The sequence below is a fragment of the Ruditapes philippinarum genome, unplaced genomic scaffold (assembly GCF_026571515.1).
Source record: "Ruditapes philippinarum isolate M1 unplaced genomic scaffold, ASM2657151v2 ctg516_1_1_1_1, whole genome shotgun sequence".
NCBI classification, from domain to species: Eukaryota; Metazoa; Mollusca; class Bivalvia; order Venerida; family Veneridae; genus Ruditapes; species Ruditapes philippinarum.
Window position 1 is genome coordinate 333,482 of NW_026861855.1, and position 18,203 is coordinate 351,684.

Consider the following 18,203-nt stretch of genomic DNA (forward strand, 5'->3'; position numbering starts at 1 on the left):
ATAATGATGATGAAAATGATTGAGATGCTGATGATGATAATGATTAGTTGATGATGGCGATAGTGATCGTTTGCTGGTTATGATGATGATAATTAGGATGATGATAATAAAAATGATGATGATGATGGTGATGGAGATGCTGATGATGACATTGATAAGTTGATAATGCTTGAAGTGATCTTATAAAATGCTGGTTATGATGATGATGATAATGATATGTTCGGATGATGTAAGTGATCGCATGCTGTTTATGATTATGCGGATTATGATAGTTATGATGTCCCTGATGATGAATGATGATGATGATGATGATGATGATGATAATGACATGCTAAGCTGATGATTATGGTAGTGATCGTATGCTAGTTATGATGATGATGATGATAGAGATGATGAAAATGATAAATTGATATTGATGGTAGTGATCGTTTGCTTGTTATGATGATGATAATAATGATGATGATGATGATGCTGATGATGCTGATGATGATGATGGAAATGGTGACAATAAAAAGCTGATAATTATGGAAGTGAATTTATGCTGGTTTTGATGGTGATGATGATGATAACGATGACCACGTTGATGATGAAGATATTGATGATGACAATCATACGTTTATGATGAAAGTAGTGATGGCATGCTGGTTATGTTGTAGTTATGATGTCCGTATTGATGCTGGTGACAATGGTAGTAACGAAGATAACGATCATGAGTGTTATAATGATCGTGAAAATGATGATAGTGGTGATGGTGATATTATTTATATATCATTTCACACAAATATGTGGACGATTGTAGTGTCGCACTCATCTACCGCAAGCAGAAACACGTTCGAGTCCCAACAAACCTTTTTTCTTGCATGTTGCATCCTGCCATTCCCCTGTACTTAGACATTCTACAATTAGAGAAGACGCAGTGTACCCTGTATTACACGTTACCACGGCGATCGCACCAACTGTTGTTTCAGCTGATGACACTTTACCATTATCAATTTGGTAATCACTTTTACAATCTATAAATATAAAATAAGATGAAAAATTTATTTCGGAATCGATCACTTACATAATCTTATTGTGGCAAATGATAGGCTATCAGGTAAACTTCAATTTACTGTGGCAAATTTAACGCTATCAGGCAAACTTCAAGTTATTGTGGCAAATTTTACGCTTTCAGGCAAACTTCAAGTTATTGTGGCAAATTGTAGGCTATCAAACAAATTTCAATTTATTATGGCAAATCGTAGGCTATCAGATAAACTTCAAGTTATTATGGCAAATTTTACGCTTTCAGGCAAACTTCAAGTTATTGTGGCAAAATGTAGGCTATCAAACAAATGGCAAATTGAAAGCTACATGTAACAGGAAATCTTCAATTTAGCTGTACAAAGAAAACTATGAATAACACTCGATTACGTGAAACGAAAAACAAATTACATCGCTTCATACCTTATTGGAATACTTGTGCAAATAGCATACTATTATATCTTAATACAAAATATTGTTACTCACGTATGGCAGTACATGACGAACTAGACCAATATCCGGTCTCTAAGCACGTTATATTGTTTTTGTCGGACTCGTATCCTTCGTTACATATCACAATTGCCACGGCCCCAAATGTTGTATCGTCTTCTACTTTATATTTCCCGTTTTCGATAACAGATACATTTCCGCAATCTGAAAAACGACGACAACAACAACAAAAAGTCGTTAAATAGAATTAAATGTCATATCAATTTCTTGTAACCCTTAAAGACTTTACCTTCTAAATTTGTGTAATATGTTTACCTTTCCTTGAATTTGGTACAGTCTATTCCAGTGTAATTAAAAACAAAATGAGCCACGTCACGACAAAACCAACAAAGTGCGTTTGCGACCAGCATGGATCCAGACCAGCCTGCGCATCCGCGCAGTCTGATCAGGATCCATGCTGTTCGCTTACAAACACTACAAGTAGTGAAACTGATAGCGAACAGCATGGATCCTGATCAAACTGCGCGGAAGCGCAGGCTGATATGGATTCATGCTGGTCGCAAACGCATTATGTTGGTTTTGTTGTGACGCGGCTCAAATAATATTGAGCCACGTATAGGTAATTACAGTAGCTAGTATCTATGAAGAAACCCAATAAAACAAGCAATGAGTGTAAAGTTTTGAAGCTACTGAACAACGGCTACCCGCTGACGACGTTAGAGCGAACTTGATAACTCATTCAATGCTCTAAACCATGCAGCATATTCAACATACTAACAGTTTACTTTTGTGTAGGATTATAGAACAAAATACAGGTCAGATTTGAATGTGTTTAGCAAAGATAAGAAATAAAAAATACTTGATATCTTTAAATGGTTGAATAAGCTGAATGTCTGAGATCAATACGGGCGATTTTGTTTCCTTCCTGCCCTTATATTCATTTACATAACTCTACTTTCATAATTTAATAATTTGAAAAAAAAAATCAGAATACTAAGTACCGACTTTAAAAAGTTTTTCTTCGATAAAACATTTATCACCAGGTTAAATATTGCATCGTCATATGGGCCATTGAAAACTACTTTCAAATCTCAAGATTTTCATTGGTTAATATACTTTTTGCGCTGGTTTCTGACCAATCAAAAACCTTGGGGCTTGCATACATTCATTCCGAGTCTATATTGTGAACTTTCAATTCAACTTCCTGTTGTCACAGACATTTTTACATGACCTTCATTTCTATATAACCGGGTTTTAATGATTGCGAACACTCAATATTTGTCAGTTTAAGATAAAAAGGAACCTTTCGGACGACATGTAGCATTTTCCCATTTTCCATTCCCTAAGCATGTTATAGTGAGATTGTCTGGCTCGTATCCTACGTCACAAGTGACGTTTGCTAGGGCACCCTCGCTTTTGTTCGTGACGTCATGAGGTACCACATTTCCGTGAGGAATATCGATTGTGTCCTCACATTCTGCAAACATTTGATTAGTGACACGCTTAATAAAGAACATAGAATATTCAGAACTTAAATAAAAACATATTTATTATGATATACATGTAGATCTACATGTATTATATGAAGTTAATACAATATTTGTTTTCCCTATAGGCTAAGTTAAAGCGACCGGTTAATTAATAAACTTGATTAGCCTAGGTTTTCAAAAAAAACATGCAATACCTGTAAACTTAACTTTCAGAGTGAATATACTCCTTAATAAATTGATATAACTTTTGATGATACTTCAATGTCTTAATTTTGATCTCTTAAATTTGTAAAGACTACTTTTAAAATCACAAAAAAAAATCTCGTTTTAAATTGAAGTTCAATGACGTTACGAGGGATTAATTTTTTAAGATTTTGTATAACAGAATGAGCTATATCTGTTGGCAAAAGGGACAAATACTTACGTAGACAGACAGTTTGCTGCTTGGCAGGACAACTTAGACTGAACGAAGCAATTTCTTCAGAAGCTAGAAAGAGGAATGATGGTAAAAGCTTTCGAAAGTGATATAAAACTTAAACTATTTGAGCCGTGTCACGACAAAACCAACATAATGGGTTTGCGACCAGCATGGATCCAGACCAGCCTGCGCATCCGCGCAGTCTGATCAGGATCCATGCTGTTCGCTTACAAACCCTATAGCAAGTAGAGAAACTTATAGCGAACAGCATGGATCCTGATCAGACTGCGCGGATGCGCAGGCTGGTCTGGATCCATGCTGGTCGCAAACCCATTATGTTGGTTTTGTCGTGACGCGGCTCATTTATTTCATGAAATCAAAAAATGCAAGATGATATTATAACACCTGTGAATAATGACCCCTAATGGTAGAACCATAGAGGCATCTTTGGTGGCCATTGGCTTCAATTCAAGAGTCAACGTGTACATTAAAGCGGCAATTTACATCATTTTAAAGATGTTTTTTTTAGCTGTCTGCCGAACCGATTATTTCCGCTTTGTTTTCGTGAAACTTTTTGATGTAAGTTGTTTTGTTTTTATACGAGAAATTTCTGAACTTTATCAAATCAGTTTATTTTGGGGAGTTTGTCTCATACCATTATTTATGTATAACAAATATACCATACCTGCAAATCCAATAAAAAATAAGCCTTCTTGATTTTGGGTGGAGTTGTTAATGAAATCTATTTTCACATAGTGAGACTTTAGCTCCCTTGCCGGAAAACTGTTGTTGTAGCCTCCACAGTCTAACCTTTCCAACAATTCACCCATTCCATCTCTTAGCTCAATGTTTTGGTCACATGTCCTATGGTCAAGGTACAGGTCTACATCGAGTATAGAAAGAGTGACATTTGATGTGCACGTGTTGACCTCGATGGAACATGAGCACGTGTCACTGCCGGTAGTTACAGATGGGTAATTGCGGTTCGTTAGATACAACAATGAACCGTCAGACTTCAGTTCTTTACTGTTGCAGATTGCCGTGGTCCTGTTTCCTTTAACACAAAACAATAATTGTTAAGAGTGTACATTTTACCGATCTTACAATAAATGAGGAAAATATCTGCACATTTACACCTTTAACACGACAGACAGATTGAAATTAAATGGCAAATATATTTTAAGTCTCAAATAACTTCTGTTCGCGCTGACATTTGACAGGTAAAATGTGAATCAGGCCTTGTTTTTTTTTAAATTTCATTTTCGATACCCTTTTTTTGCCTAGGCTACGACCACGACGACAACGTCGACGCCGACGACAACGGTAATGACAATGGCCATGGCCAAGGTCTTTCCTGCGTCTACGAATTATACGGCCATAAGTAGACTATGACCACGAAAATGACGACGATTTCGATCCCAAATAGACTTTCACATCTTATTACTCCGAGAACAGCGACAAAAACCACATAACTACGATTTCCATTACTACGAGTACGTATGTGACTAAACCAAAAAAACACGACTACAACTCCATAGACTACGCCGGCAAATTCGGCCACGACTTCCTTAGACCACGCTTACGACTTATTCGTCTTTTATGACTGCAAGCAGTTATCTTCAACGACATGGACCTAGCCACGATTACAACTTTGAAGACTATACCAACAACTCACTTAACAACGACCACGTCTGTGCATTTTAAAACCACGCCGACACCTTCGGCGAAGATTTCGACCACGATTATAGCTACTATAAGTCGTTATCTGAGACGAGACCGCAAGTCTTCTGGACTTCCAACCTCTGACTTAATACGAACTGAAAGAAGTTGCAGCGAGTGATATCCTTGTATAATTTTTAACGAATGTATAATGCGAAAGGAAAATAAAGTATATAAGTAAGCTATATACGTCGTAAGCTGTAAACGATGCAAAAGACCCTTTATTTGCCATGTTTTGTCTTGTTGCGACGCAAATTATCGCTACCAAAAAGACAACAAGACAAATTCACTTAATTAAGACTTGTAGCAGTGCAACTAATTGCCAGCGAAAGGACGGCAACTTTCAAACTTACTAAAAAAAGGCTTCAATATTGTAAAGAAAACCTGGTGAATTTAAACAATTTTTAACGAAGCAGTTAAGCATATGAGTACGAAAGACCGGTGGGGACATTTCAACTTCATGAATTCCTGATTTCAGCTTCATGAATTCTCGATTTCAACTTCATGAATTCACGATTTCAACTTCATGAATTCACGATTTCAACTTCATGAATTCAGGATTTCAACTTCACGAATTCACGATTTCTACTTCATGAAGTTCATGAAGTTGAAATCGTGAATTCGTGAAGTTGAAATTGTGAATTTGTGAAGTTGAAATCGTGAATTCTTGAAGTTGAAATTATGAATTCACGCAGTTAAATTCGTGAAGTTGAAATCGTGAATTCATGAAGTTGAAATCGTGAATTCGTGAAGTTGAAATCATGAATTCACGAAGTTGAATTCGTGAAGTTGAAATCGTGAATTCATGAAGTTGAAATCGTGAATTCATGATTTCAACTTCACGAATTCACGATTTCAACTTCACGAATTTTACTGCGTGAATTCATAATTTCAACTTCAAGAATTCACGATTTCAACTTCACAAATTCACGATTTCAACTTCAAGAAATCACGATTTCAACTTCACAAATTCACGATTTCAACTTCAAGAAATCACGATTTCAACTTCATGAACTTCATGAAGTTGAAATCGTGAATTCGTGAAGTTGAAATCGTGAATTCATGAAGTTGAATTCGTGAAGTTGAAATCATGAATTCACGAAGTTGAATTCGTGAAGTTGAAATCATGAATTCATGAAGTTGAAATCGTGAATTCGTGAAGTTGAAATCGTGAATTCATGAAGTTGAAATCGTGAATTCATGAAGTTGAAATCGTGAATTTGTGAAGTTGAAATCGTGAATTCGTGAAGTTGAAATCATGAATTCACGCAGTTAAATTCGTGAAGTTGAAATCGTGAATTCATGAAGTTAAAATCGTGAATTCGTAAAGTCGAAATCATGAATTCACTAAGTTGAATTCGTGAAGTTGAAATCGTGAATTTCATGAAGTTGAAATCGTGAATTCGTGAAGTTGAAATCATGAATTCACGAAGTTGAATTCGTGAAGTTGAAATCATGAATTCGCGAAGTTGAATTCGTGAAGTTGAAATCATGAATTCATGAAGTTGAAATCGTGAATTCATGAAGTTGAAATCGTGAATTCGTGAAGTTGAAATCGTGAATTCACGAAGTTGAATTCGTGAAGTTGAAATTGTGAATTCATGAAGTTGAAATCGTGAATTCATGAAGTTGAAATCGTGAATTCATGAAGTTGAAATCGTGAATTCATGAAGTTGAAATCGTGAATTCGTGAAGTTGAAATCGTGAATTCACGAAGTTGAATTCGTGAAGTTGAAATCGTGAATTAATGAAGTTGAAATCGTGAATTCGTGAAGTTGAAATCGTGAATTCATGAAGTTGAAATTGTGAATTCATGAAGTTGAAATCGTGAATTCGTGAAGTTGAAATCGTGAATTCGTGAAGTTGAAATCGTGAATTCACGAAGTTGAATTCGTGAAGTTAAAATCGTGAATTCATGAAGTTGAAATCGTGAATTCGTAAAGTTGAAATCGTGAATTCATGAAGTTGAAATCGTGAATTCGTGAAGTTGAAGTCGTGAATTCATGAAGCTGAATCGTGAATTTATGAGTTCCGTATTTTGAAAACGGGAATGCACGAAGTTTAAATTGTGAATTCATGAAGATGAAATCGGGAATTCATGAAGTTGAAATGGCCCTACCGGTCTTTCGTATATGAGAGACTATTTATGTTTCTTTTACATTCTGATTTGTTTCCCTTTTTTAGTTGTATGCCCGTCTTTGAAAGAGATATTTAATTTATCTTATAAACAGGACATTAGTCTATTGTCCCTCTTATGAAAATAAATGTCAAAATGCTTTATTGATTGATATGAAAAAAACTTTAAAATTGTTACCTGGAAGAGCAAATAAGTTTTACAAAAGATACGATGAATAAGGATGATAAATTGTGAGTATTTTATTAGTCCTATCATGTCAGACATTTATAAAAAGACAATACAGGTATTTTCAACTATACAAATAGGGAATAAAAAGTGTTGATGTGTCATATTTTTAATTTGACATCACTTCTGTAATTTGATGTCATTCTGTAGTTTGAGTCCATTTTTGTAATTTAATATCATTTTGTAATTTAATACCATTTTATAATTTACTATATTTTGCAATTTAATATGCTTTTGTAATTTGATATCAATTTATACTGATCATTTTTATACTTATTATTTATCATATTTTCATACATTTGAAACACTTGTCTAATGTACATGCTCTGGGAAACAATATTTTGTAAGCTTGAGTGATGGCCAGAAAGCAGTCATAAATAGATGAAATATTTTTGACCAAAATTCAATAAATGCCCAAAATCTAAATAATTAATATCATATAATGAGAAATCGATAATATTTTATAAATGAAAAAACAAAACCAAAAAAACAACAACAACAAAACAAACAAACAAAACAACAACAAAAAAAACAACAATATCTACAACCAAAACGGCTTTGACTTACCTGGAATACAAGCATAATGCAGTACAGCGTAGGAAGGTGTTTCATTACCAACTATTTCAAAAAAACGTGGTCCAGCTTTGTCTACGCTGCAGCTTTGCCTTCCTGAACATTCGCGACGAATTTCCTGCATATCGTTGTCGTCTGCTCCAACACTACTGTGGTTATTATGAAAGCGACAACACATATTTAAACAATCGGGATGATAATAGAAGTTCAGAGATTCGATGGCAATTATCTCATTACTATCGCAAGTAATATTCACGTTATTGAGGTCACAAAATGTTTTGTTCTGCATTATTTCGGATGGGGCGACTTGTCCTGAAATAAGATGTATTAATTTGTGAAGCAACAGTGCTTAAAATAAACGAACCGGAACGAAACGTCGACTTCGTCTCGTGAGGTCAAGGCATAAGAAAGGTCACGTGATTATGGTATAATTTACCCAAACCCAGAAATCGTCAACGCAGCAATTGTATATGTATATGTAATAGATATACCATTGCTGCGTTGACGATTTCTGGGTTTGCGTAAATTATACCATAATATTATATTAACTCGACTTCGTCTCGTGAGCAAATAAATACTTGTCAACTATTTCTATGTATTTTACTTTATTTTACAAATGTTTATTAAGTATTTGTCGTGAAGAAGTGAGAATTGAGAGTTCAGCAGTATTGCGTATGAATATATCTGCAAGACGAAGACAGAGGTTTTCAACAAGCGTGCAATTGTCCACGAATAAGATGTGATTTCACTTTTTTCAGTTTATCAATCGCATTGTTATTATATGTTTAAGATTATGCAATGTTGTTTTAGCGGTATCTGAGTGATTTAAGCCTGAACGATCACTGCCTTGTACAAGACCTACTTTCGCTTGGTTTGTTTACATGATGTCCTCTTCTGTAAACCATGTTCTCTTTGTATATGTATACTTTATATGCTAAAAAAATTTGTAAAATGTTTATGCTGAATAAACTATTATTGTTGTTGTATTGTTTTGATATTGTTTACATATCAGTATAACCACATGCATATTAGATTGAATTTTACTGTTTGATGCATTTTTCTGTTTGATACATGGTTAGTCTGTGGCTGGTAAATGTATTTCATGCAAGGGCTTTTTTTGTTGCTGCTAGTTGTAAGTCTGTTAATTTATTTTTGGACTGCCGTCCTTTCCATATTATATAACCATATGACTACATTTCAAACCTTGTTCAGTATTCAGATATTCAGAGATGGATTGATTTGCAACATACTGAATTTCTCATGGTATAAATACAAATTTGATATTAAATTACAGAATTGTACATGGATTGAAATTGTGTTGAATTTACATGGAATTTGATTTACACTGAATAATACATGGAATCTGAATTGCACTGAATTTCACATGGAATATGAAGCACACTGAATCCCACATGGAATTTGAATTGTACTGAATTTCTCATGGAATATGAAGCACACTGAATTTCACATGGAATTTGAATGGCACTGAATTCCTCATAGCATTTAAATTGTGCTAAATTTCTCATGGCATTTGAATAGCCGGTAAACAGTTTCCGAACTAGCAGACGACAGGCTATTCTTGTCAGTTGAGTTTCAAGTAAAGTTAACCGGCTACATATCTCTCGGTATAAATTGTATGTAAAATGGTGTGACAGGCGATAGGTTTAACAGTTAATTTAAGTACCTTAGGTGTCAAAATGGAGAGAAAAATCAATCTACATATGCTTTACAATTCTCGGGCTTACCGCATATAGCACTTTCAGTGATGATATCACATTGTTATGTCAATGTCAGGTAGGCAGGAATGATCACAATTCGATTTTCGGAAACAAATCTCTACTAATAGACCGTATATGATAATTGAAACATTTAAAAATTAATTTACAAACCGGTTTCATTGTCATGTGTCCATTCATCTGTTTCCACACCAACGTGACAGAGCTTGCACGAGTCATCCGACTTTTCCGTTCCATTTGTATAACCATCATTTATTGGAAATAAACTTGTCAACAACTCCCAGCATTAAATTACTATTTGTTTACATGTTTAGTTTTTTAGCGTATGTTAGACCGAAATACCGCATCCGTTCTGTGTATTCATACTATTGTGTTCGAGGTCCTTATCCGACGAGTCAATTGAAAGTCATCTGTGTACAAATCGTGCGTCAACGTTTCCTTAAATGACCGCAGTACCTGTGCGTGTTACATCTCGCAAAGAGCGAGACTTGCGACAATATGATACTTTTGACTGGCACCAAGCAAGTCCGACGAAAAGGTATTTTGTTGGTGGATTCAATAAGTCGGTGTCAATTAAATACCTGACTAATTTTGTGACAAGCAGGGGCGCAACGGTGACAATGATTCGTAAATTCCCGATGAGGAAATCGAGAAATAAAGTTATTGTCCGTTTAAATGTGGAAGCAAATGAAAACGCGGATTAAGTCTTAGATCCAGGATTTTGGCCAAAAGGTATAACTTGTGAAACTTGGATGTCACGTGCAGAAATCCAACAGAAGAATCTGTATCACTTTCTTTTGTGAATGTCACAAAAATATCCTGTTATAATGTCAAAAATTACAAAAATAGTTCGTTATAGTGTCAATATCGCAAAAATATATCGTTAATATGCCAATGTCGCAATAATAATATGTAAAAACGTCAAAACTTCAAATATATCTCGTTATATTGTCAATGTCACAATAATATCACCTAATCATGTCAATGTCTCAATGATATCATCTTACTATGTTAAAATTTCAAATATATCTCGTTATATTGCCGTTTCTAGTTATATTGTCAATATTACATATATTGTCAATATTACAAAGATATTACCTTATTATGCAAATGTCACAATGATATCACCTTAATAGGTCATTGTCACAATGATATTAGGTTATAAAATGAAGTTCGCTTGCTTTGCCCAAAAGGGAAAGCATCGGATTTGTAATCTAGGGACCATTGGTTCGATCCTCGGGATTGGTCAAATTTCTCCATAACAACTGATTTCAGACATCGAGTCTAACACAGACTGGGAAATTATGTGGGAGTGTAATGAAACACTTCTGGAGACATTGGTTATTATTAGTAAGTTATTCAGGAAAGCCGATTAGGTAGACAAACCGTCGAGATATGACCAAAATATTTTAAAATTTGCGTGAAATCAAACAAACAAATTAAATATATTTTACGTACCAACAATTACACCGAACGTTAACATGAAAACAGCTATACTTTTAGACAAAGACGCTAATATAAGACCTATAGCTCCGATACACCCGCCTATAAAACAAACGGTTCTGCTGCCGTACCGGAGGTTTAAACTACCAACTATTGGACCTGAAATGAAACGAGCATTTTGTTTAGTTGGTGAGCATGTACTTGACATTTAACATTGAAAAGCCTGATCAAAGCATGCATATATTGGAGGCATAATCTACGTTGAAATGTCCGATACTATGAGGTTATTATACATTGCTGAGTACAATACGAAATTGCATTGGACGAATATCTATACATGTATTGTATTAAAGTTACAGACACAGTTCTTAGATAACATATTTTACAGAAATATTTGACACAGGAATTGAGTCATTCTATACAGGAAAAATATTGCTTAATGATTTGACCAAACCTTTTGTTGAACATATTTGCTAGTAATATAAAATAGTATTAAAAATGTTAAGATGAGAAAGTTATGCTCATTAAGAAAAGCTGATGCATTGAAATTAATATATGCACAGAACATGTTTTAAAATAAAAATATCTATCTATTTTTCATTTGTTTACATTTATTCACTGTATTTATATGTCAATATCTATTTATATTATTTAAAGTTGTATCCACATCACGTGTGTTTCCTAAATGACTTGTTCGCTTAACGAAATGCCAAATGGGCCTTTTGAACTAGATATGCACGTGTACAAACTCTCCTTAATAAATAAAAAATATTAAAACAGTGGCTGATAGCGCGCAAGAATAAAGTGCTTCTATGAAATGATGCTATTCAAAAATGATTTTTGATAGTTACATAAATAATGCTCGCAAAATAAATCTTATTGAATCAGCATTGCTTCGTACATGTACTGTCTTGTCAATGCAATGGTTATTTTCGAGTTTTATTACATTCATTTTTTAAATCAAAATAATTTTACAGAATATTTCTGAAAACTTTGCTGTTATGTCAAATAACTAAAAAATGTATGAGTATTTGTTTTCCAATGATTATAATCATGTAACTGTCCTGTCGGAAATAGAGTAGTAGCTGCATGAGAGCAAATAGTATTAGAAGTTTGAAAAGAAATATTTTATTATACGTTTCAGTTAAGTTATATTACCAAATATGAAAAAAACTTTAATTGGCTAGCAAAATTAAAACGTTTGCATTCTTATAAGAATCATTTGAATAAAACACACAAATTAAAGGAATACTAATTGTAAATCCATTTGACAAAAAACACCCCAATACCTTACTTAAAATGCTACATAATAGTATTTAAATTAAGTGAATATTTTGCTAGGGAACCATTAATTCGTTCAATTAAATAAAAAAATGAGATGCGCCTTCCAGAAAATTAAACCCCCGAAACGATTGGGTCTGACCAGGAGAAATAAAAAAAATTATAATAAAATTTTTTAAGTTTTATACTTCTTAAAAACACAAAAGTATCTTTCAGTTAAATTGGGGTACTTACAAAAACAACTTTCAAAAAAAAAAAAAAATCTAGACTTATTTTAGATATATACACTGCGGTAAAAGTACCCAGCCAGGGGATTTACAAACGGACCCGCGCAAATGTCTTAAGTTTTGGGTAAAATATCCCTGCCCAAATTCCCCATCCATTGACATTTACAATAAAAAACCCAAAAAAATCACCCAACCCCCTCCCCCTTTAGGCGCTTCTGGGTTTAACTTATTTGTTCCTTTTTTCTTTTTAAATTTTTTTGTTTTCCCTGAAAAGGGTGAATTCAAAATTTTAAACAGTTTCACCTATATTTAGTGTATAACCTATGTATTACTGTCAAACAAGCTATAGCTTCCGTGTGAAGTATCTATAGTGTTACATGTATATACTCTTGTATACGCATGACCGCAAATTCATGTTATAAGTGTTTATTCCCAATAATCACTCGTACAGATCATTATAAACTTGTAAAAGATAGTTTACTTGATTAGGTTAATAATATTGATCAGTCTATTTCTATATTTTTACGCTTCAAACGCTCATTATACACGCGCAGGCACATTTAAACATGTTTAGTGTTAAAAGCAAAGCGATAAGGTCGCTGATCAAGTCCTACTTCCAGACTGAGTGAGAAATAACTACAAAAACGTAACAACTAGTGAACGCAGTGTGTAATACATTACCTACTTTAATATCCTCCGATATGCTGCATAAAATGTTGTTTTTTCCTCCCGCGCATTGCCGCTGTTTCAATAATTGCAATAGAATTAGGTACCTGTATGTAACCGAAGTGCACCGCGCCTATAGAGGCTATTCGTTGCCAAAAATTCAGCCTTTGAAACTTGACAATGCATACTTCGGTTCTACTAAACAGATTAGTAAAAATCTAATTGTCGATCCGAGAGTTACATACTGCACTGGTATTAAGCATTTTGATTATCTCGATTTGATAAAATGATAGCTGTTAACATGCAACTTAGATAAATTGCAAACTGTATTTATAAATGTATAACTTCAAATTTGCGACATGTAGAAATGTAAACGATAGAACGTACACAATACGTTTAATGATGTGCATCATGACGTTGAGAATGTAACTGCATCAACTTGACACACTCAGGTTTACAACACCACACTTTCCTTTTACATTCTAACGCGATTAACATTTGTAAACGATTTTGCAACTTCCATATATGGAATTATCACGGAAATAGACGAAAATTAATAGGCGGAGCCAATTTCACGAAAGCAGAATATAAAGAGAGGTTACTCTTGCTGGTACAAAAATATTTCAAATTGTATAGAAACTGTTACATCAATCTTGACTTTGAACATCCTCTGATTTTGTTAAAACGTATTCTAGTACAGGATATTCAAGTAATGCAAAATTGGTTAAGATATATTGTAAAAATGTAACAACGTATATACTGATAATGAGCATAATAATATGCACAAACTAAAGTTGGTGAAATAACATAAGGAAATGTTTTCCCATATATATTGACACGCACCACTAGTCATTGTTATCAATGGTAGGGTTTTGTTAGCCACGGCAATACTCTTAAGCATATCTTTTTTTTTTACCTTCAGCAAATAGTACTAGAATGCGATACATGGAAGGCACTTTTGGCAACACAAATAAAGAGAAACAATAAGCCTGTGCCTTCTTTCTTTAAAGGACTATGTTTGGTTGTAGAAAAACTCATATTTTTGACCAAGTGTATAACCACGAAACAATGCAAAGTTTACTATCGATAATTCCGTTGTATAACCAAAACTTGTGAATTTGTCCCATTTTAATGTTGAAATAAATATTCAGTGTATCCTGGCAACTCTGTTTACCTCCATTGGGAGGTATTTTGAGTCATAGGATGTGATTTAGCCTTTTATTGTTAAATATATGTAAGCTGGCGTAGGTTAAGGTCTTTTAATGCATTGTGCTGAATCAATAGCACCCCTAAAATATGTGTATACATGCTGTCAATAGCTGTTAACTAGATTTGCTGTCTAGATTTGCTGTCTATATGATCAAAAACAGAGAACTACTTTTATGTACATGAAATACTACACAGAATATTTATTACGTTTTGTAAGTGATGGCTTTCTAAGAGATAAAATAAACAAGGTATACATAAATTGATAATCAACATACATACATTTGGACTCATTTAAATTTTACTTATTGAAAAACAAAATGGGAAAAATGGGAAAATATATGGTAAAAATAAAAAGGTATGTACGAAAGGGTACATACAACTTTGGTTATAATTTTACTATGTTAAAGGTTTTTTTTTCTTGTCAAGTCATACGCTAGAATTAAGGTTACTAATATAATAGTACTACTAGGAAAGACAACAACCAGAATTTGGTCTGTATTAGTAATTAGTCGTATCAAAATCTCTATCAGATGTTGACTTGAAAATTTGAAAGTGGTAAGGTAGCAGCTTAACTGTAAATGTTACTCATTCCTATGCAAATTGGAATACCATCAGTAAAATTTATTTGTCGTTGAATATAGTCTTTTCAATAGTTTTCACTTCCTTGAAAAATATTTAACCTCAGACAGTATGTAACCTGGTGTGTTTTGGGTTTTTTTAAGTGTCTTTTTCCAGGAAATGTGGTGTCTACAACGTTTTAAAACTTATATGCCTATATTCCTTTAAAGTCCGCTGATGTTGATTGTAGGCAATCATGCAAGTGAATTATGTTTAGTAACTAAACACCTAAAACGGAAACTACGCCGCTTCTTGTCGCCGACGGTAAATACCGAAAATGAGCGGATAAACACGTTTATTTACGATGATTTAGTGGGCGGGAAAATGGGCGGAGCTTATTTTATCTTCTATTGAAAAACGCGTAAAGCTGGATTATGCTGATCTGAATCATGATGGTTCGACATTGTAAAGCTAAGAATGTAAATTCTGTTTTGGTATTCGAAAATTTTTGCTATAAGTTTGTTTTTCGTTTCAAAAAGTATTTTGTTTAAAAGATGTTTAAATGTTAAAACGGAATCAAACCAAATATGCAAAAATTGGGTTTAATACAAAAAATACAAATTTTATTTTTCCTTTAAAAATGTTAACTCAGTAACAAAGGCTGGATTTTTGGCAACGAATAGCCTCCATACGCGCCTGTATGTGTTTACAAAAGTACTATAGACTTACGGAAAAATGCACAAGAGATATAGAATTACACAAAAAAAACATGTATTAAAATCAATAATTAGTATTGAATTATAAAAACTAATATTGAATAATATGTAAATGAATACCGTAATTAAAAATTTACATTTATCTGCTAGTTATCTCATTCACAAGCGGGAAATAATTGAAGTATAAATTTGAATAAGCAATAGAAATTTAGATATACATTTACACATTTATGTTTCTTTTATAGTCTTGAAATAATTTCCGGTGAATTGTTTGAATAATGTAAATATCCTCTTTTAAAGTTTAACATGAAACAAAAGAACAGTTGTTGCAGTGTAAATTGCACACGTATGTACATTTGTTTGTGAAATGTAAATAAAGATACATATACATATATATGAGCCGCGTCACGAAAAAACCAACATAATGGGTTTGCTACCAGCATGGATCCAGACCAGCCTGCGCATCCGCGCAGTCTGATCAGGATCCATGCTGTTCGCTTACAAACCGTATGACAAGTAGAGAAACTGATAGCGAACAGCATGGATCCTGATCAGACTGCGCGGATGCGCAGGCTGGTCTGGATCCATGCTGGTCGCAAATCCACTATGTTGGTTTTGTCGTGACGCGGCTCATATATAAAATGCAGATATCACCATTGCATTGTTTAAGATATTGTACTTACAAATGTATCAAAATTGTTAACCCTGACTTCAGCACTACGACATATGAAACGATATATTAATGAATAAATCTTTGTTACATTTTTCGTCATGCCAATTATATATCATTGTTTACAAATCATTGTAAATATTTTGAAAAGTAAAGAGGACATTTTTGTACAGTTCGTGATTATTTTCAATATAGGTGTTTCAAATTAGTAACGTCGAGCTATATAAATATCAATGTATGTGGTAAAAGAACTTATCTGCCATCAAATATCATTTAAAGTACGTTCAGAATTATTTCTATTTTCAACTGAAAGGAACACACATGTCTCTTTGATCATTAACGGTTGCTGGTATAAACCAAGTCCGATAATTTATATGAGCCGCGTCATGACAAAACCAACATAGTGCGTTTGCGAACAGCATGGATCCAGACCAGCCTGCGCATCCGCGCAGTCTGGTGAGGATCCATGCTGTTCGCAAATCTGCGACTATGACTTACAATGAAATTATTAAAAAGGGTTTTAATTTCCTGTATTTTTATTCTGTGATTATGCTTCAAAGCAGTCAATTGACCGTGAATTTTCTTTAAAATATCTCATGACATGTTGGTTCATTTTACATTACACCTATAATACAGCAAGCATAAAAAGTCTTCACAAAAAGTAGTATGCAATCGTACCTATATTACATACGAATGTATGTAATATTCTTCTTGTTACAATAGCTTTAGCTCTTAAATTTGGTTTGCTATTGCTAATCATGGTCATGCAACTACATAGTTAGGTAAAGAGGCAGACGCTTGTTTTGGTTGAGTCTATTATGTTTTGTTTAGGGGTTGAGTTGTCATACACAAATTTACAATTTATATGCATTTATTTTTTTCCAATGATTGTTATTATCTTTAATGTTTTTGGGGTTGTTGTTTTATCAATTCATTTGTAAATAAGATTGTTACATGTCTATTAACGGAATAATTTTAATGAACACGAAATTAGTTCACACCTACATGTGTATTGATAACGTGATGGTTTAAGCCTATGAAAACACATCAAGAAAAAGAGTAAATCGATAATCTTTATGTAGCAAACAAACTTTGAATTGCAAATATTTTTTCATTTCTTTTCGGCAGGATAGGGCCAGGCATTTTCGTATCGTAAAATGGCTGCCATTTACAGTATCAAGTGATTATCCCAAGCACCACCGCGACTTAGCGCGGGAATTATAAATATAGCTAACCTCGGCGCGTCGCATTGGATGGAAAATATCTTTTTCATATTTTATTGTAATAAATATTTACAAACTGTGCCTTTCGGGTTTTTTTTTTATCAATATATAACCAATAATGATTAATATGAATAATTAATCATACAATATTTTTTAAAGAAAATTTTGGTTTGTAGACCAAATAGATAAATAAATAATATAAAGTTTAAATGATTTATGTAAATATTACAACTGAATAATGCAGTTCATGCCAAAAAAGTATTTTATGCAGTATAAACAGCTGCAACAGTGAAATACTGTTCCAGGTCTATGTACGTACGTATCCAGTTTTTTTCAGTTTAAGATTTTTGTGAAGTAATTTTACAGTAAACTATGTTAACTATAGATGGTCTGCAGATTTGAAAAATCATTTTAGATCAAGTCTTATAACAAAATTACC

The 18,203-nt window shown here is 33.5% G+C and overlaps 1 protein-coding gene across 1 annotated transcript; it reads right to left on the reverse strand.

Annotated features, from left to right (window-relative positions):
- Window positions 1-792: 792 nt before the first annotated feature.
- On the reverse strand, window positions 793-11,437 carry LOC132717141 (uncharacterized). The gene is made up of 7 exons (XM_060700551.1): window positions 11,230-11,437; window positions 8,030-8,347; window positions 4,067-4,435; window positions 3,388-3,450; window positions 2,777-2,950; window positions 1,510-1,677; window positions 793-1,013 (listed from the first exon to the last, which is right to left on the reverse strand). The coding sequence occupies exons 1-7, from the start codon at window positions 11,420-11,422 to the stop codon at window positions 808-810; spliced, it is 1,491 nt and encodes a 496-aa protein (XP_060556534.1). The 5' UTR covers window positions 11,423-11,437; the 3' UTR covers window positions 793-807.
- Between the last annotated feature and the right edge of the window lie 6,766 nt (window positions 11,438-18,203).